General features: G+C 35.5%; 2 protein-coding genes across 3 annotated transcripts in view; both read left to right on the forward strand.

Moving 5' to 3' along the window:
• Window positions 1-25143, forward strand: part of LOC309509895 (uncharacterized protein) — a 328406-nt gene that overhangs the window by 91363 nt on the left and 211900 nt on the right. The gene's annotated exons all lie outside the window — the stretch shown is intronic.
• LOC309476880 (uncharacterized protein) overlaps window positions 1-25143 on the forward strand; it is a gene marked incomplete at its 5' end in the record, with an annotated part of 38157 nt that overhangs the window by 9723 nt on the left and 3291 nt on the right. Inside the window, 5 exons of the mRNA XM_082140021.1 lie at window positions 8248-10028; window positions 11143-11332; window positions 11761-11934; window positions 19965-20090; window positions 25075-25118. Coding sequence (XP_081996147.1) covers window positions 8248-10028; window positions 11143-11332; window positions 11761-11934; window positions 19965-20090; window positions 25075-25118 — 2315 coding nt within the window. The remainder of the gene's footprint in view (window positions 1-8247; window positions 10029-11142; window positions 11333-11760; window positions 11935-19964; window positions 20091-25074; window positions 25119-25143) is intronic.

A 25143-nucleotide genomic window follows, 5' to 3' on the forward strand; every position in this document is an offset into this window, starting at 1 on the left:
GGCCCTTGCGCACCCAACGCGCGCGACCGCCCACACCGCGATGACGTCATTTTTGCCGCGCGCACCTTCGCGCTCGTGCGGATGCGTCGAGTATAAACCAGGCTTGATACAGTAGGTAGTCAACCAGAATGCCTATTACCACCGCGGTTCGCGAAATGATCGCCAGGTGGCGCAAAAGGACATTTTGCAAAACCGCAGCAATTGCCAAATTTTGAAACGTAAGTGGGGCTAATGTCAATTAACAGTAAGGATGGATGAAATACTACAACTATGGTAATTTCCAAATAGGCCTACAACAAACATGAAAAATAAAAAAGATCTATTGACATTTGCTATACAATAATGAAACAACCTAATATTTGGTGGAGTTGAAACTGCATGTTATAAAGTAATAATTGTATTAATAAATAAATAAATAAAATTTGGTTAATGTTGTTTAAATAAACAATACATAAATATAGACTATTATTTGAATGAACAGTGAACTTTAATATATCTGTTTGTAGGCTATCTGTTTATTTAAAAAAACAAAAAACACAGCACAAGGTCTTGTTGACACTTTTTTCATTATTTCAACAAGAATGAGACTGATTACAAATGGAAAAAAAAATAATAAACAAACAAAACAGAATAGAATAGAACAAACTTTTTTTTATATATATATGCCTATTAGGCTACAGCAGAATTGGTTAAATTTAACGAAAGCAAAAATGAAATGTGTAAAAGTAAATTTTAAACAGGATATAATGAACTTTTCTGAACAGACAAATAGAATCAAAAGTAAAAAATAGAGACGACAACAATATAGCCTATATTTCATTTTGTAGACGTCGGTGGGCAACAGAAGTTTCCATTTGGTCTAAATATCCCTGCATTTTGCTGAATTACCTTTTTCTGGATTTTATTAAATTTTTCTCATAACAGCTAAAACAACTTAATATAGGCTACTCCGCCATTTTTTTGTCTTACAGATAAGAGTACATCATTCAAAACTAAACATTTATTAATGTACACTCACAATAGGCTAACGACAAAACGTCTTCTGTGGTCTCTGTCTCCAGGAACTGCGCGTCACAAAAATGAACCGAAAGCAACTTGTCTTAGCTCATTCACAATAAGAAATATGTCTAAAGCTTTAAATGTCTAAATATATATATATATCTTTTTTTTTTTATCTGATAATGTAATCCATATGAAACTGAGAGGTACAGAGGATCTGCTCAAACATGTTTATCATGTGTCCCAATTTCTCACTCTAATTAAATGTAAATCGCCCTGAATTAAAATGTAAAAACAGATCAAATTATTTATTTGTCGAAATGTTGAGATATTGTTTAATTTAAGTTCATAATTATTCATAATTATTCTATAAATGTTATTTAGTTTAACAGCAGCACGAAATACCCACTGTGGTTCGAGATTTATTTGAATAAGTAAAAATACTTATAATTTTAGTGGCCAAATCTTGCGCAGCTCCCCCTGTCAATGATCTAGCACCCCCTCAGCAAATGCGTTAAAAATTATCTGGCACCGCCCCTGCAGAGAAGCTACGTAGACAGTGTAATTTTTAAAAAACGAAATATTTAATATTCTATTATTTTAATGATCACAATTAAAGTTTTAATTTTATTAACTTTTATTAAATTGAACAAGCGCAACATTCAGTATTCAATCAAATATTCTAAAAGATGTAGGCTATTATTAATAATAATGTTATTTCAACATAATATCTCGTTATTTCGACATAAAATGTGTGCTTGCAACAAGCAAGATGTGCATTTGTAAATCCGGTGACGCGTGCATTGATTTTTATTAATAAACTAGTGTTTTCTGACAGTGTCGACTGCAAAGATGAAGTTGATGATCGCCATCATAGTCATAGTGAACGCGCCTATAGAGAGAAATGCACATAATGGGTTACATAATCAGAGAGTAGCCTTTTTCTTTTTTCTTTTTGAATTATTTCGTTTAAAGACATTTCAAGCTTTGTGTATTTGATGTATTTCTCATGTCTGTGTGAGGCATACACTGAGTTTTGTTAAGTTAGGATGAGATGCGCTCCAGTTAACGTGCAATGCAAGTGACCGCGTGGGCGCCTCCATGATTATATTGTCTGTTATATTTGCTTCTTACTCATTAAATCCAGGCAATTGGTTGATGAAAAATTTATTACAATTAAGATACAATTTATACAAAACGAAATTCACTTTAAAGAAAGGCTTTTTACAAAACATAACTTAATGAAGTGGTCAAAATCATGTCTGACCCGCTCTGTCTCTCGATATATTGCGCATCCTATCTTACTCGTGTTGTTCACTTTTCATAAATCAACATAAATGGAAAAAAAATAAATAACATTATAATATTTTAACAAATATGAAACTAAATGCGCTTATTTAATGGCTACAACAGTATAGTAGGCTTACAGACTCTCTATTTGTACAAATTGCTGCACATTCATTTAATTCTGAATTTTGCACACACAAGTTGAAAGGCATTTGTTCAAATCAAGTTCACGGATAATTGTGCGTGCATTTATTAATCATTATGATACTAAAATCATAACAAAGTAGGCTATGCTATGTAGGCTACAAAAAATCAGATGAGCCCAGAATATGAACGCAATTACACGTTACTACTCCCATAGAAAACCATTATAAGAACGCTTAATGCAGATTAGAATGTCCCCTTATTATGTCGAAATAACGAGATATTATGTCGATACTACTGCTGTGTCCACCGTGTCTCCACATTCTTGATCAGCGGAAACGATTTTTGCTTGTTTGGGATCTGACTTGCCAGCGTATTTGAAAAAGTTAAGCAAACTTTGCTGTCTTTTTGACATTTTTCCCCTGAGTGAAACGATCGAAGCTAACAGCAATCTCAACTAGCACAACATGTCATGTCCCCCCTCTGTCTTACCCTGAAAATTCACCTCAAAACGCATCGAAAATACAAACACAAGATTTTTGTAGAATTTCAATGGGGATTCGGGAATAAAGACTAACCAGACAAATAACAACATTGAACACTACACAAACAGTAATTTGATTTTTTTCATTTAGGCAATTAATTTTCCATAGTGACACAGGAGGTGCCGGATCCAATAAAAAAGGTTCCGGATCCAACGTCGGAGGTGACGGAACATGTTCCGGCGTGTTCCGGCTCAAATTAAGCCCTGGGTGCAGGACAATAGCCTTATTGGTGTTAATGTCCCATCTTTCATATGGAGAGTGTTGGATAGCCAGCCTAATGATACAGAACAGGCAAAGGCAAAATTACTTTCAGGATAAATCTCTCGGTGTGTCCAAATAGGCCCTATCTTAAAAGTGCTCTAAGTGATGTCACACGTTTTTTAGGCCAAAACATTTTTTGTCACATCCAGCAAACATCTCCTCACTATCCACTAGCTGCCTGTCCCCTGAACACACTGTAAAAAAAAACGTAGTCTCTGTAGACAGCCCAGGCTCCACAAACAGCAACAAAAACAAACTGGCCCAGCCTGGACCACAAAACATAGTCCTAACAAACAGTGTTCCAGCCAATAACCGACAATAATGATTTGGAGGTTGGGGGGTTAGTGCGCATGCACATGAAGGGGGGTGTGGGCAGTGGAGGAGAGAGAAGCATGAAGAGGGAAGTTAGCTAGAGGAGAGATGTCCTATAACGACTAACGTTGAAATTTTATATTTTTGAGAATTTTGATATGGCCGACACACGACCAAAGAGACAACGTTCCGATGAACAAATAACAAAGAATAGGGAAAAGGAGAAGGAACGCAAAGTCCCGCATTTACAAGGGCTTCCAATCCGACATTCAGGTGGCTTGGTTTTTGCTGGACAGGTGGGTAAATCCAGTTTGTTTTTTCTAAATGGTTCATGACTGTTTCAGGAAGCACGGAAGGGAGAGGGAGGGGACGGGATGAGGAGGAGGGAGGGTCGAGCTAGCCTCCGTTTTGTTTGACAATAGGCTTGTTTGAGATGCGCCTTGCCTCGCCTGAAATGTATGCGAGAGTAGGCGGCTGCAGTGAGGGGAGGAGTGAAAAAAGTGCAGGCAAGCCGGACAGTTCTCTCTTCTCGCAGTGGATCTGACACCTGTGAGATCAAAGATGGATATCGCGGGATTCACGCTCGTGCACAGTGTTGCTAAAAAACTGGATGTAATTTAAGTTCTGTTGCTTTTATTTGAAAATAAATATTTACATTTACATTTATTCATTTAGCTGACGCTTTTATCCAAAGCGACTTACAATTGGTGTCACATTGGTGTCTCACAGTGGATTCGAACCCGGGTCTCTCACACCAAAGGCATGTGTCTTATCCATAGCGCCACTACCACCATATAATGAACAAGACATCCAAAGTACTTATTTAATTCCATTCCAAATACATATTTATCAATCATTTTTTCTTTAATACAGACATATGTGTTTTCTGTTTAAATAAAAATTACAATGCATAACCCATAGAGATCACACTGTCAGATAGTTTGGGAATATTCACAAATAACGTAGGCTATACACATAAAACATGATATCAGAGTTTTAAAATCAGAATTTTTAAAAGAGAACATACATCACGGTTGTTTAAGCCAATGATCATTAAGCTGTGTCGTCACCAAGTCGTTTCCCATCATGCTTTTGATCAGCGCAGTCGGTGGAGAGCAACTGCGCTCGACTGCAGAATTCGACACGTCTGCCTTGCGCTTGCGAGAGTTTTTTGACATATGTCAGCATGACATCAGAGCAAGGCGGACCGCACTCGGACACATTTCTAACCGGCATGCATCTCGCGCTGATCACCGGTGATCGGTTCTGCGCAGATTTTGCTAATCTCAAACAAGCCTAATACTTTGAACATCAACAAGAAGTGACGTCACCCAACGTCGCTTAGAGCACCTTTAATTAAATTATAAATATTGTAGCTAATGTATTTAAAGGATTTTTATAAAAAAATACATTTGAAGTGTTCAATCCAGTTGTTTTAACTGGTTTTGTAGAGTTTTAGAATGTTTGAGCAGCGTGTATGATTGTCAACAATATGGCCTTATCTAAACATGAGCTGTTGATGAAACGTGTTCATGCCAACTTTCTTTCTTTCTTTCTTTTCTTTCTTTATTCTTATATAGCACAGTTTAATACAACACAAGTTGCCCAAAGTGCTTTACAATCACACACAACATAAAGAAACAATACATAGAACCGTCACAGTTGCAATCGAAACCCCTTCAAGAGAGTTCACACACAGTGTTTAACAGATGTTTAACAGACAGTTTAACAGTTTATATTTTGTCCTACTCACACATAAAAAGATGACGATTCTCCGATCTCAATGATCTAGGTGGAGCATAAAGTGAAAGCATATTGGATATGTACACAGGTGCCTGATTGTGGAGAGCCTTAAAAAACAGAATAAGGATCTTGTACATAATTCGGAAGCGTACGGGCAGCCATTTCAAAGAGATCAAAAGCAGTGTAACAGAGTCGTATTTTTTGGCAGACTTGATCATCCTAGCCGCTGCGTTTTGGACTTTCTGAAGGTGGGCTAGAGATCGACTCAATTCCATAAAAAAAGGGAGTTACAATAATCCATTCGAGTAAAGACCAAAGCTGTAATTTCTTTCTCAAAATCTGTGACTGATAAGAATGGTTTAGTCTTAGCTAAAAGGCGTAAATAAAAAAAAACAACTAGTTCTCACCACTGAGTTTATCTGGCTATCCATTTTTAGATTACTATCCAAGACAAAACCCAAATTTTTCACATTGGATTTCATAAAGCCAGACAAAGGGGTTGACTTCAAAGATTGCCTCACATCATTGCTATCAGGGCCGAACACATTTATTTCTGTTTTATCTTCGTTAAGTAAAAAAAAAAAAAAAAAAAAAAAAAAAAATCAGCCATCCAATCTTTAATGTCCTGTAGACAAGCTGATAAAGCATCAATATAATTTGTATTTAACTGTCTCACTGGGACATAGATCTGAGTATTGTCCGCGTAGCAATGAAATGCTACATTGTTTCCTAAATATAGCCACCAGAGGTAACATATACAGCGAAAAAAGTAATGGAACAAGGATAGACCCTTGCGGGACACCCCAAGAAAGACGTAGTTTTGATGAAAAGCAGTTCCCCATGCTAACTAAAAAAAGATCTGTCCGTAAGGTAAGATTTAAACCACTTCAGGACATTACCCTTCAAACCAACCCAGTATTCTAACCGTTTCATTAAAATCTCATGGTCCACCATATCAAAAGCTGCACTGAGATCCAGTAAGATCAAGATAACATTTTTAACAACTAAACGAATGAGAGTGATCAGCAGATACAGAGCTCTTTAATTTGTGGTCAACCTCGTTTTATTGTTGTCCTAAGGTGAATTCAAAAAGGCATTATTTTTCTTTGAAGCAACAAAGGCTAAATCATTTGTTACAGTTGTTTTTTGTAATTGGTGTGGATGGTGTAGCGAAATATACAGTATTATCAGCTGTATGATGTGTTTCTACCCTGAAACATTTAATTTCAATAGAGACCCGGCGCGCGCAGTGAGGGAGATGAAAGAAACTTGCTAAAAAGATATCTCGCATCTGCGAGAGGGAGGCAAAGAAAAACGCCCGATTTTAATTTATGTTGCTTTCTAGGCTACTATTTTCATTTTGTACCATTTTAATTGTACAAAACAAAGCTGCAATTTCTTTGTCAGTACAAATTTAAAATGTCGCAAGAATAAGATTCTGTATTTCTCATTTTGCATTGCGAAGGGAAACACTAAACTCGACTTGTTTTAAATAAATAAACTGTCCCGACTCTTTATTTAAACCTTGAAATGTGCGATGGGGTTTTAAACTTAATTAATTTTAGTGTTCTTTTACATTTTCATTGGTTTTTATATTGAAAGCAATACTATTTAGTTAGTCTGTTATTTTTTTATAGCTAAGTCATTAAGTCTTTTTTCTGATTTGTTCAATGTATGGATCTGTTTTGAAAATTTTCTTTTGTTGATATGGTCGGGTATCACTGTCAATCGTCTAAATTTTGTGAATGATTCACAAAACAATAATTTAGCAGATTAAAGACGAGCTTCATCATCTTTATTTTCTGGTGTGATCGGCTGATAATCTGCCTTCAACAGCACCTTCGGGTTTTGTCGTCTGTGCTGCGCAACAGAGGCTCTACTGGAATGTAGCAAATTTATGTTGTAATGTGCCATTTATTAATTAAACAAAATGCTTGACTTTAATAAACTGTTACCTTTAAGCATCAAGAACTGTAAAACATAAACGCTGTCGGCCAACATCGGTTAACAGCATGAATAGGCTACAATGTTATCATCTAAATGACTATAGTAAAAATGACAGACAATGAATAATAAAGCTCAGAAAAGTGTTTCGAATCAATAAATGAACATTTCAGATTTTATTTTTTTGTTGGACAAATAGCATATTAAATTAGAAACAAAATTATGAAGATTGTAGTGCTGAGATCTGAATTCGGAACGCTTGAAGCACCTGTTGAAGCGTTGAGCCACACAGCTATCATCTGGTCACTCTATTATGAGCATTAACGCTTTATGCTTAGGCTACGCAAAGCCTCATTGATGTGACATTTTTCTATTTGCAATGTTTATGTTGAAATGTTTTCATTGTTTATTAAAGAAAATAATGCTAATCATAACAACCTACTGTAAGCCTATTTAATTCTTAATTAATCCTAAAACACAAATTCTGCTGACTAACATCAGTTACCAAGTTTTAATTTTTCGATCATTTAGTTTACTTTATTTCACTGTTATGTTTCAGTTCATAAATCTAGGCCTACTAACAAATTAAAATGACATGAAGCTGTGTCAGATTACGCAATAGAGAGAATAAACGGACACTTTTCAAAGTCTGTGATTGTAGCGCCTCTTAGCGGTAAAAGACAGCAGATACACATCCCCAATTTTACCGCCGCAGGAACGCGAATTCGCGGGAAAGGAAAAATATTAATCTGGTTGAGTACCAACTGTAGTTGACATGTAGGTACAATGTTACTTACAGTCAACAGAATATCTAAAGGGACCAACAAAATAAAGTGTTACCATAAATTAGCCACAAAAGATAATCTCTTAAATGAACACTTATTTCTAAATGTTGTATGTTTTCAAATAAGATTAAATAAGAACCAAATAAGATGAACCAAGAAACATTTAAAATATTTTCTCTAATTTCATAAAGATCTATTTGTTTTTGTTCATCTTAATGTCTTTTCAGTGGTGAGAGATCTGACCAGATCAGAGATGTGTCCTGTCAGACCAGCACATCCTCCTCCTGTCAGATACACATCAGTCATCATGACTCAGAAGCAGCCCTGCAGCTCGATTCTCACAAACCAGTGCATGATGATCTTCAGAGAGTCAAAGACCGGCACAAAACCAGCATGAAGAAGAAGTATGAGAGGGTATTTGAGGGAATCAAACTACAAGAGAATCAGACCCTCCTGAACAGGATTTACACACAGCTGTACATCATAGAGGGAGAGTGTCAAGGAGTGAATGAAGAACACGAAGTGCTACAGATGGAGAAAAGTTACAAGACACTTAGAGACACTCCAATCAACTGCAATAACATCTTTGATCCTTCACCAGAACCAGGATATGAGGATAAGATAAGAGAGAAGAAAGACAAAATCAAAACCGTTCTTACTAAAGGCATCGCTGGAATCGGAAAAACCGTTTCTGTGCAGAAGTTCATTCTGGACTGGGCCGAGGGAAAAGCCAATCAGGATGTAGATTTCATGTTTGTACTTCCATTTAGAGAGCTGAACTTGATTAAAGATCATCAGTACAGTCTTCACAGACTTCTGCTGGACTTTCATCCTGAACTTCAACATCTGGACTCGAAGATGTATGATGAATGTACAGTTGTGTTCATCTTTGATGGTCTGGATGAAAGCAGAATTACATTGATGTTTTCAGACAGTGAGAAAGTTTCTGATATGACTGAGTCTTCATCAGTGGGTGTGTTGATGTCAAACCTCATGAAAGGAGACCTACTTCCCTCAGCTCTCATCTGGATCACCACCAGACCAGCAGCAGCCAATCAGATCCCCTCTAACTACATCAACCGTGTGACAGAAATTCAGGGATTCAATGACCCTCAGAAGGAGGAATATTTCAAGAAGAGAATCAGTGATGAGCATCAAGCCAGCAGAATCATCTCACACATCAGAAAAGCAAGAAGCCTCCACATCATGTGCCACATACCAGTCTTCTGCTGGATCTCAGCCACTGTACTTCAAAACATCCTGAAACAAGATCGCAGTGCAGAAATCCCTCAAACTCTGACTGAAATGTACATACACTTCCTCATCATTCAAACTCATATGAGGAACCAGAAGTATGAAGAGAGAGATCCAGAGAAACTCCTGCAGTCCAACAGAGATGTGATTGTGAAACTTGCTGAACTGGCTTTCAATCAGTTGATGAAGGGCAATGTGATGTTCTATGAGGAGGACCTGAGAGAGAGCGGCATAGACGTCACTGACGCCTCAGTGTATTCTGGGATTTGCACTGAGATCTTTAGGGAGGAATCTGTGATTTATCACAGGAAGGTTTACAGCTTTGTACATCTGAGCTTTCAGGAGTTTTTTGCAGCACTCTATCTGTTTTTCTGCTATTTACACAAGAACTTTGAGGTTCTGAGAATTTTCCTCACAGGGAAGTCCAAAAATCAGGGTGGGAATGTTTCTCTGGATGTGTTTCTGAAGGAAGCAATGAATAAAGCATTGAAGAGTGAAAATGGACACCTGGATCTTTTCCTTCGATTCCTTCATGGCGTCTCACTGGAGTCCAATCAGAGACTCTTAAAGGATGTGCTGATTCATACAGAGAACAACCCAGAGAGCATCAAGAAAATTATCCAAAACCTCAAACGAGGTCAACAAAAACATGTCAGTCCTGAAAGATGGTTGAATCTGTCAAACTGCTTGATTGAGATGAAAAACAATTCTTTTGTTAAAGAAGTGAAGGCACGTGCAAAATCTAAAGCAAAAAGTAAAATACTTTCTCTTGCACACTGTTCAACTTTAGCGAACAGCATTCTGTCAAAGGAGGTGCTTGATGAGTTTGACCTTAAAATATACAACATCAAAGCAAAAGGGGGTCGATTGAGACTGTTACCTGCTGTGAGGAACTGCAGAAGAGCTCTGTAAGTGTGAAATAAACACGCAGTAGTTACATAAGTTGAATGACAGAAGTTGATGGTGTTGTGATGAATATTATCTGGGTTGGTGTTCACAAGCAAAAATATACATTTGCAACTGAGTATTGTATTTATTATCTTCCGTATATTCTTATCGATTCCTAATTTCATTCCAATAAGGTCAAAAACAAACCAAAACAAAAAAACGTGGATATCATTCACTTTTAGTCTTATTGCAAAACATTTAATTGTAGCTGAATATAAAGAAACAGACTAAAAAACATTTACACACAGAACGCTTGCCTGTGGTTAAAAAAATACCATAGAAAAACAACTAGCCTAACCAATATACATTTAAATTATTATTTAAGACAAGTAAACACTCAGTAATAAAAAAAAAAAAGAACAAATAAAAAATGACCAATCGCAACAAATAGATTCAATGAACAAAGATACAATTGAAATACAGTGTTTTAAGATTTTCAGGTATTTAGGTATAGAAACTAGAAATGATAAAAACAAATGATGTATTATCCTACTTGTTGTCTTAACCAATTTATGTGTTTGTTACAACATACCTCCTGTAATTTCAAGCAATCAGTCAATTGATAAAATGCCCATCTTGTGGAGTCTTCATATAAACTCGTCAGTTACATCTTAAGTGAGCATAAACAGTTGAGTGAAAACCAGATGAGTGTCAGTCTATAAGATTGTGCATTTGATTAACATTATTGACACAGACCACAGCAGTGATTAGAATGCATTTTAAGACCAGACATCTGACATGCATCCATTGTTCTCCCAAATCTTTGTTAAATTAAGACTTTTTAAGTCATTTAAGACTGTGCTTACAAGGACATGGCCATTTCAACACAACTTTGTTTTATATAAGGTGGGCTACACAAGTCTTACAGTCTTGCAATCTTTTGTGAACACCTGCTCACTAACATGCCTTTTTAATTAAAGTCCTCAATGTTTTCAGATTGGCAGACTGTAAACTCACTGATCAGTGCTGTAAAAGCATAGCCTTAGCTCTACAATCATCAAACTCACTGCTGAGAGAGCTAGACCTGAGTAACAATGACCTGCAGGATTCAGGAGTGAAGCTGCTATGCAATGGATTGAAGAGTTCAAACTGTCAAGTCAACATTCTGAGGTCTGATTTAAATGTTGCTTTAAAAAAAATACTAATAATAATGTGATGTACTCTATAAATATAAATAAATCTACTCTATATGTTCCAGTGTTTTAAATACAGCTAGAATATTATTTTTTTATGTTTTTGCATGTACAGTATACATATAATCCAAGTTTTCTTCCACCTGTAATTCATTAATATTTTATAGTCAAGAGCTATTACAAGAAAAAGGTATGAAAAAACAAGATGATAATGTGGCCCTTAATGAATTATCTCCAGTTACTCTATATATGTTGTTGTCATCATTACTTTCAGATAACTTATGTAACCTATTTACATTCATGTTCTATGCAGACACCTTGTATGAGACAATGCACACAATGCTCTCAAACATAAATTCCTATCTATATAGAGTTTATGTAATTGTTTATTTTTGTCGTATTTAGATTGGCTGGCTGTAATCTCACTGATCGGTGCTGTGAAATTGTGGCTTCAACTTTACAATCATCAACCTCCCTCCTCAGAGATCTGGATCTGAGTAACAATAAACTGCAGGATTCAGGAGTGAAGCTGCTGTTTGATGCGCTCCTGACTCCAAACTGTCAGCTCAACATACTGAGGTATTTAATGTGGTATTTTACTACTTTTTGTAACATGTACATGGAGAATATAAATCAGGGTTCCCGCGGGGTCTTAAAAAGCCTTAAAAGCATTGAATTTATAAATTTGGAAATAATACCTTAAAAAGACTTTAAAAAGTCTTGAATTTTTATGTCTGGGTCTTAAAAATTGTGCTGTATATAACTTCTCCGTATTGTATTTTTCCTCAAAAGTTTCATTTGTCAACCACATTTATTTTGATTAAATAACGTAGTATAAATAAAGAGTGGCGGAACCAATAATTGAGAACGCAACCGCAACGCAGCCCCGGGTCACAGTCCAAAATATTGCGAACACGTGATGCCTTCAGTAAATGAAAGAATGAAAGGCTGAAAGGAAGGCAGGAAGCAGCGTTTATCAGTTTGGACCAAAGCAGCGCGAGCCGATCTTATACTACACAGCACTAAGAGATCCAGTAAAGAAAGCATTTGAATTTGCCACTGAAGTAATAACATCACTGCGAGATCTAGTGAGAAGCATTCACATTTGTTTATAACTAGCCTACTACAATATTACATTTCATTTTGTCCAATTAGCTGTTTTGTTTTATATGCTCGTTCTCAAAGTGTGGGGCGCGCCCCACTGGTGGGAATAGAGACGTGACCGGTGGGGCGCCAAACGAGAGGAAATTTTCCTTTTTATGCCTTTAAATCTTTATCCAGACATCCCAACTCTCCTGGAAGTTCCGGGAGTCTCCCGCATATTGATAGCGGCTCCTTGACGGCCGCAAATGAGAAGCAAGACCGCGCTCTAGACTAGAGAGTGACTGGGCGCGCGCGTGTGTGTTTCGTTTACGTGTGACTATAAATGCAGCGCGTGTGAGAGCAAACCTTCCTTATAGCTGTGCGTTGCCGCTTATTAGACCGATCACAACCGGGGGCGACAACAAGTGTAACAGGAATTCCCCTCCCCACCCCCAAAATAATGATTGACATGACGTTGGCATATTAATATTACCGGAACAAACTTTCGCGCCCATAGATATGTATATTTATATACATGTTTCGCGCCGATGGGTAACAGGCTAGTGTGGGCAATACATAAATTGTGCAATGCAAAACAGGCTCATTGCAGTTACTAATGCAGGTATAAATAGACCTGTCTTGCCAAATGGATTCCTCTTCTTTTTTTTCTTTTTTTTTTACCGCTTGCAAAGTGGCACTTTTATTTATTTTCTATTTTTGAACTTGATACAAATTTTGACACAGCTGCACTTTTATGTTCTCTATTTTTGAATTTCAAGCAAGTTATGACACAGCTGCACTTTTATTTTCTTTTTTTTTGAACTTGCTGTTATTTGATGTAGGTAGTTTGTTTGTATTTAGATACTTGTTACTATACTGATACTACTTGTTACTTCAATAAATTTGGACATTTTAAGCTTATTGCGTATTTCATTAGCATTGTGTTGGGGTGATGGGGGCAGGTGGGGCTTAAAAGCTCCCTCTTGTCCAAAGTAGGGAATGACCGAAAAAGTTTGAGAACCACTGTGACCTAAGAGGAGTCAAATATAGCTCCATTATTGCTCAAAGTAAAAAAATAAAATAAAATAAAAATTATATATATATATATATATATATATATATATATATATATATATATATATATATATATATATATATATATCATACTTTATGATAGTTTTAATAAATAAAACCATAATAAAAAAACATTTATTCAAGGAAATTTCTCTGGCATTTATTTATTTTTGCTGTATGGAAAACGTACCGAACCGTGACACAAGTGTATCGTATCGAACCGAACCGTGAATTTTGTGAACCGTTACACCCCTAGTAGCTAGCCAATGTAAAAAACAAAACAAAAAAAAACGTAACATTGTTCGTCAAACTTTCCTGTGGCCTACTGAAATGTTTTTATTTTTCACACCTGCTTGGCTTATCATCTTTTACCCATTCCACATTTGAAAAATAAATGAACACAAGTTCAAGGATTTTGTTTTTCTTTGCTGGTAGGGACGTGAAATAGGTATTAATTTTTTTATATAAATGGTCTTTAAAAGGTCTTAAAAAGACTTGAATTTAACTTGAAGAAACCTGTAGGAACCCTGTAAATGTTGCATGTAAAACCTGGCAGATGAAAAAATCATTTTAAGAAATGTCTGTTTTATAGAGTTGATTTGTGTATCAGACCACTGAAAAGACACGTTTAAACACATTTGTGATTGTAATGAGTTCTTCTGACCTGCCCATTACCAGAAAAATACTGTCGAGATTTATGGGCTCAACTATTCATTTTAATATTTAGTATGAATCTTAACATTGAGTGTTTTTGGTCACACGTCACCTAAGGTGAATGTAAGAGTTTCAGATGATTCCTTTCCTATGTTATGGGACACCAGCCAAGGAATTTCACTTTGACAGTAAAGAACAATCATGGGAGATTGTTGGCTGAATTAGAATTATAGAAATTGGAGGTAGTTCGTCATCTGACTAATATGAAGGATTTGTGATGTACTGTTAACTTGTAGAGCCTCTTACTTTATTATCAACACAAGGAAGACACAAGTGTAATAAAATTATGTTATTAACAAAAGGATAGACAAGAGTAACTAACAACTACTGAATGGATACAATGCAAAAAGATTGAAAAATGAAAGTGACTGAGTTGGATGTTACTATGGCAGTTAAAAGTTATCTTATGGAAAGGTAAACTGTAGTACCTCTGGAAGTAATAAGGTAAACCTATGAAGGATAACCGTATTATGAAGAAAGAACCTTTTAACCGTATTATGAAGAAATAACCTTTTAATCTCTCCTGGAAGGATGGAATTGCGAATTGGCACCTTTCAGATCCAGTCTTTTGATTGGCTGATGCTGTCAGAGGTTGCCAGTGTATAGCCTCTCTTTTGCATGGTTAATTTGCATAGCTTAAAGTTCATGTTTATAACAATGTCCTTAAGTTTTTTCCTAAGCATAATTCACTTTTCAAACCAATTTCAGATTAACCTAGGCATCGTGCTGAAAACATAAAGTTCAAACATCGCTGAGTTATGTTGAACTTTTACCTATGAATTCATGTATACCATATAAGTTTGTATATTTTGCATGTACACAAACAGAACTCATTAAGTATATACAGTTCTGTTAATTTGTAAGCAAAATTTGTTCCAGACTCAATTTTAACCTTTTCACACGCAAGTTTAAAATATTTACACAGGATGCACTGATCGTTCTAATCAAACCGGTGTGATCATATGCTCCAATTATCAGCACTGACTGATCACACTGGTGTGATCGTACGTGCGAAAGGGTTAATATTGCACGAGGAAAGAGATCCGATCAGTTATCTGGATACAGAAGCTTCTTAGTTTGGACAAATGTATACATGTTCTGATTGGTTGATGATCTGATCTTCTTAATCACGGTCATCACGTCAATGTCATTTGTAAACAGAGCCACAGACTCATGTACAACTATCACAAAAGGCTGCAAACAGTAATTGATTCTCAGGAAGAAAACGCATTATATAAAGATCCACAAGTACATAAATATGATAATTTGTGTAAAATCAAGATATTATTTTGTCTTGTGGAATATGTGCAAATACATGTTTATAAATGGCTTCATCAGGGCAGTACCAACTTTTTATTAATTTTTTTCTTCACCAGTTTTGCAATGTAAATGCATGAAATCAACTACATTAAAATAGCCAAGGGTTAAATTTGTTTGTTTTGGTCCATCCTTAAAGTGTCATGAAATTAGCCTGGTAGTTCACACCTCAAAGTTCAAAAAGTCTGATGAAATGGGCGTGTAAAGCTGTGGAAAAGTGGGAGTGTAGAGGGTGGGAAGAGGGGGGGGGGAAATAACCAATAAAACACAGAACTGCTACACCCTAATTATACAGACACATGAATATTAAAATATGACCACAGAGGGGGAAAAAAAACAATAAACGGATTTAAGGGTACCTTGATGCATTTTACACACATAACCCTATATAACACACTCACAAGAATTAGGAAAAAATGCAGAAGAACATTTTAAAGGTCTAATAATTTATTTATTTAAAAGTTTATTTATATAGGGACAGTAAAAAAAATAAAAAAATATTCCAGTCGAAAACTGGAAAATATGTATTGCACATCGAGAGTATAGCATAAGCTTATTTGCGTCTTGGGTCCCTAGAAAGGCTTTTCTAAAAAAAGAAATAAAATAAAAAGAAAGCAAGAAATTAATAAAACCTACTAATCATAGAATAAAGCTAATACAGCATGTCATTTATACACATACAAATATATACCTAAATGACCTGTACCTATTTTAAGGATGCTTCCAACCCTGGCATGAATAACTAATTAAAACAAACATTTATTAAATTGAAATATGCATGCAGTTCTGGTTTATTTTAAACCACTGCTTTACCTTCAATGTAAAAGACTTTATTTCACGTACTGCTTTAAACTCATTTGGCAACATGTTCCAGAGTTGGGAGCCCTTTACTGAAAAGGCTCTTTGCCCTTGTGTAGTTCTACAGAAATCAATCCTACAATTCCCACCTGCTGTACTCCTAGTGATTCTACTTGTATTACCCTTTCTCTTTATCAGTTTACATAGAGCAGATGGTGCCTTATTGTGCAAACATTTAAAAATAAATGTTATATATGACTTTTTTTTTATTTGTAAAACTAAGCATATTCAGTTTTTTATATATATATATATATATATATATATATATATATTTTTTTTTTTATATATGGCAGTGATGCCATCGCTTTGGCTTTTTATCCATTATTTTTAGAGCCCGATTATACAACATCTGAAGTTTTTTAAGTTAGGGAATCACTTGTTTGAGTCCAAACTGTAATACAGTACGAAATGTGGGGCAAAATCATCTCATGCATAAAAAGATGAGCCACCTCAATTGAGATGTATTGTCTAATAAGTTTAAAACAATTTTAGGTTAATCCTCACCTTTGAAAAGCTTTTTTATATGTTTATCAAATTTAAGTTAAGTTGATCTAAAAAACAATATCTAAAAAATTAAACTCATCTACCTCTATTTCTTAATTATGAACCCTAATTGTCACTTTTTCTTTTTGCTTTCTATTAGAAAAGCACATAAAAACTGTTTTCTTAACATTTAAAGTAAGATGATTTTCCTTGAGCCATATAGATATCCTTTCCATTTGTTCATTTAAAATTGCAGCAACCTTGTTAGATGACTTAGCAGATGTATAAATTACTGTATCATCAGCATAAAGCTGACAGTCAACATCTGGACAACAACATGATAAATCATAAACAAATTAAAAGGCAAGGGGCCTAAGATTGAGCTTAAGGTAAGCCCATTTTGTTTCTCATAAACAATGATTTTGTATTCTCAATTTTAACACACTGCTCTCTTTGATTTAAATATGAGGTAAACCACTCAATTGGACATTTACTCAAATTAAATGCACTTAATTTAAATAAAAGAAAAGTGTGGTTAACTATCAAATGCCTTTTTTAGGTCAATGAATACTGCTCCCATCACATGTCCCTGATTCAAAGACTGCCAAGCTTTTTCCAGGAAATAGCAGATAGTTGTTTCTGTCGAATGATGTGGTCTAAAACTAAATTGATGTTGGTGAAGGAGGTTATTAGTCTTTAGGTAGTTTATTAATTGTTCAGCTACAACCTTCTCTAAAAACTTTGACATTACCGGCAAAATTAATATTGGTCGATAATTTTAAATCAGGCTGGGATCCCCTGATTTAAAGAGTGGTGTAACTACAGCCTTTTTCCAAAATTTTGGGAAAAAAACATTCTCTAATTGATAAATTTGTCAAATGAGTTAACAGAGCTAACATCAGGGAGCTGTATTTTTTTTTTAATAAAGTTAATATCTAAATTGTAAACATCCTTTGCTGTTGAATTTGGAAAAATATTTTCAATTTCAATTATTCTATTTTAAATCTCCTTGATAAACAAAAATGAATTTGATAGCTCATCCTCCACCTTATTTATTTATTATATTGATTTAAAATTGAGCCAATTCATGTACTGATTTTGTATGATATACTGAGTTGTATTAAAGGTGCATTGTGTACTATTTAGTAGGATCTGTTGACAGAAATACAACATCATATACATTACTGTCTTCAGTGGTGTATAAATACCTTACTTAATTAACCATTATGTTAATATTTCTTTTCATCTATCAAATGGTTAGTCTGCAGATTCAACAAGTACTATCATTATTGTCTCAGTTCCACTTATCTCTACTGTTTTCCAGAAATCAAAATATTATATATCTCATATCTCAATCCCCAAGTCGCACAGACAGCAATATAGCTGCTTGCTCCTTCAATCCTTATTATATAAATGTAAGTTCTCTAGACATCTAATGTCATGCATCCATTTACTGGATGAACAGTTAAAAAACTTTTTTTTTTCTTTTTTTCTGGCAGTTTGACTTTTTTCTTTGCACTCTGCCTCCTCTAACTAGCACAATATTGTTGGCTTATAATCCACACACACACACACACACACACACACACACACACACACACACACACACACACACACACACACACACACACACACACACAACAGGGTCTTTAACTACTGTCAGCCTAGTGACACACACACACACACGCAAAACAGTCTTCTGTTATTCACGTCCCTCTACAACAGGGTCTTTAACTACTGTCAGCCTAGTGACACTTAAAGTTCCTTCTCTAGGGAAATCATGGTATTTAATTAACCTTTAAATACTACTCAAACATTTGAACCCATACACTCTCCTCATCAGACAAAACACCGGTGTATCATATTGATATTTTTTACACTTTTTACTCTGGGACTTCCCCATGATGGCCAGTTACTCTCTGTGGTCTATATATAACTCTAGACGTCTCTAGAGAGATCAGTTTTCACCTCAATTGAAAAAGGAGAGCAGTTGCTCACAAATTTGATCATCCAGACCCTCGGGGTCTCCCCCACTACAATACCGTGGATTAACTAAACCCACCAGACTAGTATCCCCATACTAGTCACCACAGAGTTTCATCAACCATCATGAGTCAATCCCTCTGGTACCTTTTATAATAAAAAATGTGTCTCTTACCAGTCTGAGCCACTTCAGTTCTTTTCATGATTCCAGTGGTGTCTCTCCTGGACCCTGGCGGTCGGCACCTTTTTCTCAAGTTTATGAGGTAGGGCTGGAACTGCTCTTTCCAGGTGGCCAAACACCGTCTATCTCGGGTCCAAGAGGCACATCCAAGGAATCCTGCTGACAATGCCAAATTGTGGTGGCAAACAAAATTCTATCACTGAATAAGAGATAAACATTTCAAATAGTCTTTGAGGTTTATTTTCTTGCAAGAAAAGGCCAGCAGTCATACAGTCACACAGAGTGGCTGCAGAGTGTGACAGTGAAGGGAGGGCATCCTTCCTCCTTTATAGTTTTGACTCCCAGATTGTTATCTTTCTAGGCCAATGATGGTATTTCAACCATACATGGAAGATTCTTAGACGACTTCATCATATTTTATCCTTGAGTGGAGGCCCTCCTGTCACCTACCAACACTCTTTACCATTCCACAATACAATTCCATATTAGAATAAGGATTCTGTTTGCTGTTTTACTGTCATATGATGGTCACACACATCTTAATGATCAAATTTCTTCCACACCACCTTCTACAATTTTCCACAGCTTTACGTGCCCATTTCTTGGGTTTTTTTCAAATCTGTGGTGTGAATGACTAGTGCTAAACAAGGGGATTTCATGACACTTAAAAAAAACAGTCTAGGGTATAAAAGAGGGATTAGTGCCAACACACATTTATGTTCAAACACCATGTAAAAGTGAATTTTGCACAACAGGTCCCCTTTAAGCTAGTATGTACATTAACAGTAACATGAGTGGCATGACGTATGGAATGATCTGGCAGGCCATTTGCGTCCCACTGGCCGTATGTTTTGCACCCCTGGTAGATTGTATTGTATATCTCTAAAAGTAACATGAAGACCTACTGTTGTTGTAGGTTATCTGGCTGTATGGTGACAGAGGAAGGTCGTGCTGCTCTGGCATCAGCTCTGAGTTCAAACCCTTCACACCTGAGAGAGCTGGACCTGATCTACAGTCACCCTGGACCCGTGACTCTGGACAAGTATGTGAGCAGTAACAATCCTCCTGTCTTCTGTGTATATATGTGAGAGAATTTGCCATTGTTGTTGTGGTTGTTCAGAGATGTTTCTTTGTTTCTTACAGAAAAAGATTGGAACTTAATTTAAAAAAGGCAATGCCTTTATATGAAAGTAAGATGCTATGCTTGCATTGAAAAAAAAATTACATCATCAACAAAAAAAACATCTGAATGTTCAATAGATATTGAGCTTTAACTTATTTATTTTGGTCCTGGATGGAAACTCAACTTCTCTATGATGATTGGATGAGCTTTCAAACAAACAGGAATTTGATACTAGTGTGGAATTTTCTACAATATTCACTCATGACAGTAAATTAGGGCATTCTAAGTCAATCTACTGCAGTATTTCCTATATATAATATGTAATATATATGTAATTATATAATTATATACCGTGAAACGGGTATCATTTTGAAAAATACCATGATATAAATTTTTGTCATACTGCCCAGCACTGTTTTTCACTACTCCCATATTTTATGATTGCAAAATTTCTTTTTTTTTAATTGAACATTGATGGAGTAACAGACACAAAATCATATAAATGTATTAGGTGGGCCTTTTACACCTGCATGGGGCAAAAGGCACAAAGTATTGATACAAATATTTCAGCTAAAATAATGTTTTTAATAATGTCTAACTTAATAATTGTTCAAAACAATCACTTTAGCCAAGTTTCTACTATTTTTGGTTTATTTTGATAAATAAAAGAATTCCGTTTTGTTCAGTTATACTGTCATTAAAATGTTCATTTTAAAAATACAGAAACAAAATTATTTTAAAAAGTGAAGATTCTGAAAGCATTGAATGAGATCCCATAATAATTTAATATAGCTTGGGACTGAGTATGGCGTTTAGTTTTAAATGAAAAAGAAGCTTCTATATTTTTGAATATCTAGAGAATATATGATTGTGCATCAGTGGGGATTTCTTTAAGACTGCAAGAAATGTCAAAAAAATACTATGTCTATGTAGTATAGACTACATCTATAATGTCAAAAAATTAATCGTCAAATATGTACTATTTTGTTAAGGTTTAATTGACGAAAAATGCATTAGAACACGTTCATCTCGAAGACGAGTTCGTTCAGAATCAGCTACATATAGCAGGTCGGCTGACTCGATTTCCTTCTCATACATTCCTGTAGCGTCACAATGCATTTCCCTGTAGAAGCCCAGCGTCCATTGACTTCAATGGGGCTGCTTTGAACAGTTTTTTTCAGTGCTTAGAAACTAGACGGTCATTTGATAAATGCTGCGATTATGTCCCGCCCACGGACGCTCAGCGTCTCTGGGGGTGAATGGAGGAGTGGGCTGGCCTGGACTCTGGGCTTCTGCGTTATGATTAGGCTTGGGTATCGAGTATTGATTGGAACCGGGACTAGCTTTGCGATTTTTCCCGGAATCATTCAAAAGTTTAAATTTCGATTCCTAGTTTCGATTCACAGTCTGCCGACCGGAAGAAGAAACCGCTGTCTAAGTTACCAATTTGATCATTTCTAGCCCTATTCTGAACTGAAGTAACTACCTAATCGATTTCAAACTGCCAAATGTTAACTCGCTGAACACTGACAGCTGTAGCCTACTTCCCCACATTAGTTAAACATTTGTAAACTGTAACGTACACACGGCATGGTAAATGCGTGTATTACTAGCACAGGTGTAAGCGTATATGGATTGTTATGCTAAACTGCGAACCGATACATTTTATGAGACGCTGTGTGAGTTGCCTTATTAACTCACACAGCGTCTCATAAAATGTATTCAGAGCAAACAACCCTGACGTTAAACCTTAAAAACGTACTTATATGATGTTTTCTTATTCTTCGGTATCTTGCTAGTTGCAACCATATTCTCTCGTCCTCTGCTTGTCCGTTTGAAAACTGCGCGTGATGCCGGCGAACGTAAAAAAAAAAAAAAAAAAATTCATGAAAACACATTTACACATGAGTGTAAACAACCTTATTTAGCCTATTTTACCTGATAGCCCATTTTAGCTGTGAAAATAGCAATTGATGGAGAAGGTCAGACTATTTCCTTCAGAAAGATTTAAAATATCCTAAAATTTGTTTAAAATAGATTTGATATTTATATTGTAGTTGAAAACAGCCCTGTGAGAAATTCATAGTAAAGTTCATAAAAAGTAAATAGTTCATAGAATTAAAATTGATCTAAACTTTTTTGACCCTGCCTCTTAAAAGAATCGGAATCGAGAATCATTAGGAACCGGAATCGAAACAAGGAATCGGAATCAGAATCGGAATCGTTCAAATTCAAACGATACCCAACCCTAGTTGAGGGTCTTTCGAAAGACTGCATCTCCTTTTGATTGACAGCAATTTTGTTCTATAAAATGTCGCTGACGCAGAAGCTATTCGAGCTCAGCCCCATCGCGTATTTTGCAAGTGTAGTCGAGAGACAAACTTTAATTTTCTTGAAAAGGAACGTAGGGCAGAATTTACATATAAATAAATGGACAATTTTTATGATGTAGGCAAAAAATTAGCTTCCCCTCTTTGAAAGACCTGCAGCCGCCACTGGATTGTACAGTATAGGTCCATAATATAATGAGCACTTCCTGTAAGAAATGCCAAAAAATAAACAATCTTGCAAGTTTATTGGTGAAAAAAAGCTCCATGAAGACTGTGAACAAGGATTAAATCATTTCACGACTGAGATCAGACACCACTTCATATCTATCATATCATATCATATCCATGTCTAATTTAAAGCAGAATGCAAGATTTAACAACCTGCAGCTTCTAACTGTAATTTTTACACTTGCAGTCAATTTATGCACTGCAAACATCAATGACATATTTTAATTGTCAATACTAGCAAGTAACCATAGTAAAAGTGAGATAATCCATGACTAGGTGTGTGTTACACAATTTAAATGAACACACACAGACAGATTATTGATTGTTCTGTGATTTAGTTTCATGTTATGGTGTGGTAAGCCAACACACACAAAGACAGGTAATTTTTTTTATCAGATTCAGATTGTTTTATTTATGAACAGTCTTTAATAAACAAACAAAAATATGCAGAAGATCATAGGAGAATAGTAACTGAAACACAGGGCTATATATACAAGGGATAAACAAAAGGCAACTAAACTAGAAAAAGGTTGAACTAAGTAACTAAGGCAACTAACAAAGGTTAATCAAGATCTAAACTGAAAGAAAACAAAAGAGAGAAAAACAAATGGCAACTAAACTAAACATAACCATGACATTGAAATATTTCTACAGAAAAATACTATCTTAAGTATCAATGTTTGTTTTACAGATTTTTTTAATTTTTAATTTTTTTAAAAAATTTTTATCAGGTTCAGATTGTTTTATTTTTTTTACTGATTAATTTTCAAATGATTTATTTCAGATTTTTTTTTTTAGCAAATATTGTCCATCCATCCATTGTTTAAACCATTTGTCCTAATGCTGGCCAAAATTATGGAATAATAAGATTTTTTATATATTTGACAGAAGTCTATTCTGCTCACCAAGGCTGACTTTATGTGATCAAAATACAGTAAAAACAGTAAAATTGTAAAATATTACTATATTTTAAAATAACTATTTTCTATGTGAATATTAGGGGTGTGACGAGATCTTGTGCCACGAGATCTCGCGAGACTAAGATGTGATGAGATTTCTTATCAAGTGAAAAGCTGTCTCGCGATATCGCCATGACGGAGCGTCGGGGAGGAATTAGCAACTATGCTATAGAACAGTGGTTCCCAAACTTTTTGAAAGCATGGCACCCCTGTTTTTTGTTTTTGTTTTTTTGTTTTTAACGGCACCCCAACCCAATTAAACTAAACGTACATGTGTACATACATATATAAAATTAAATCCAGATGAGCAAACAACAGCAGCATGAATTATGAATGCATCCAAACAGACATACTATGAGGTGAAACAACCCATTCAAATGAACCATCTGTCTTTTACAACTGGATGACACATCAACAGACTGATTTGAACCATTTACTGTATGTGGGAATCATTTGAACAAAACGCATTTAAAGATTGATCATATCTGTGTTTCTCTCGATTTTCAATTTTACTTTCATAGAAATTATTTTCATAGAAATAAACACATTTTATGGGTTTTATTTGACAGGTGAGCAATTGTTTGGATACATTTATCGACAGAAAACAATTTTTTGTTAAATTGCTCAGCACGGTTAGTCTTATTGTTTGAAACTCTTGTTTTCTTGATTTACCATGAGTACCTTGTCATCCAGTAGGTATTAGGATATTCTAATATCGATCTAGGTTTCTGCAAAGTGCAAAAAGTGTCTCATACCAGCCAGAGTGAACGCAAAGAGTAAAATTAGTACTCAAATGTATTTAGTAAGATTATTTTAACCATGTAAAACAGCGCACATACGCAAGGAAAAGAGCGGAAGCGGCCGACTGCAGTGTCGCTGGATTCGAGACCGGTATGTATCGCAGGTGTCTTTCATTAGCATTCACTCCAGCGGCCTCGTTCAAATTGAATACGTTAGCTCATCCATGAACATGATTTCTGCCCGAGTTCGTCAGATTCCTTTCCATTGGCTATGGAGTTGAAGACAACAACTCCCATGAATCCAAGCTCATTAACGGCAACATCAAGCTACGCCTTTGTTTTTGAATAAGCGACCTCTAGTGGCGAAACTTACATACTGTGCCTTTAAATGGACTTTGGTACTGAGCACCTTTATCTGACAAAGTAATACATAATTAACCCTATATAAAATAACTAATCTACATGAAAGAAAAAAACAAACAAAGAGAATTTTTTTTTTACAATAAGGAAACTTCAGCTTTTGTGTTTGTGTAATAACAGTCTCTCTCTCTCTCTCTCTCTCTCTCTCTCTCTCTCTCTCTCTCTCTCTCTCTCTCTCTCTCTCTCTCTCTCTCTCTCTCTGTGTGTGTGTATGTGTGTTTTCTAGTGTGGATCATGAAGGAGAGTTCATGATTTCAAGATTACATAAATGTAAGTCCTCAAACACAGTTTTAGT

This window comes from Leuciscus leuciscus (genome assembly GCF_965113295.1).
Source record: "Leuciscus leuciscus genome assembly, chromosome: 1".
Lineage (NCBI taxonomy): Eukaryota > Metazoa > Chordata > Actinopteri > Cypriniformes > Leuciscidae > Leuciscus > Leuciscus leuciscus.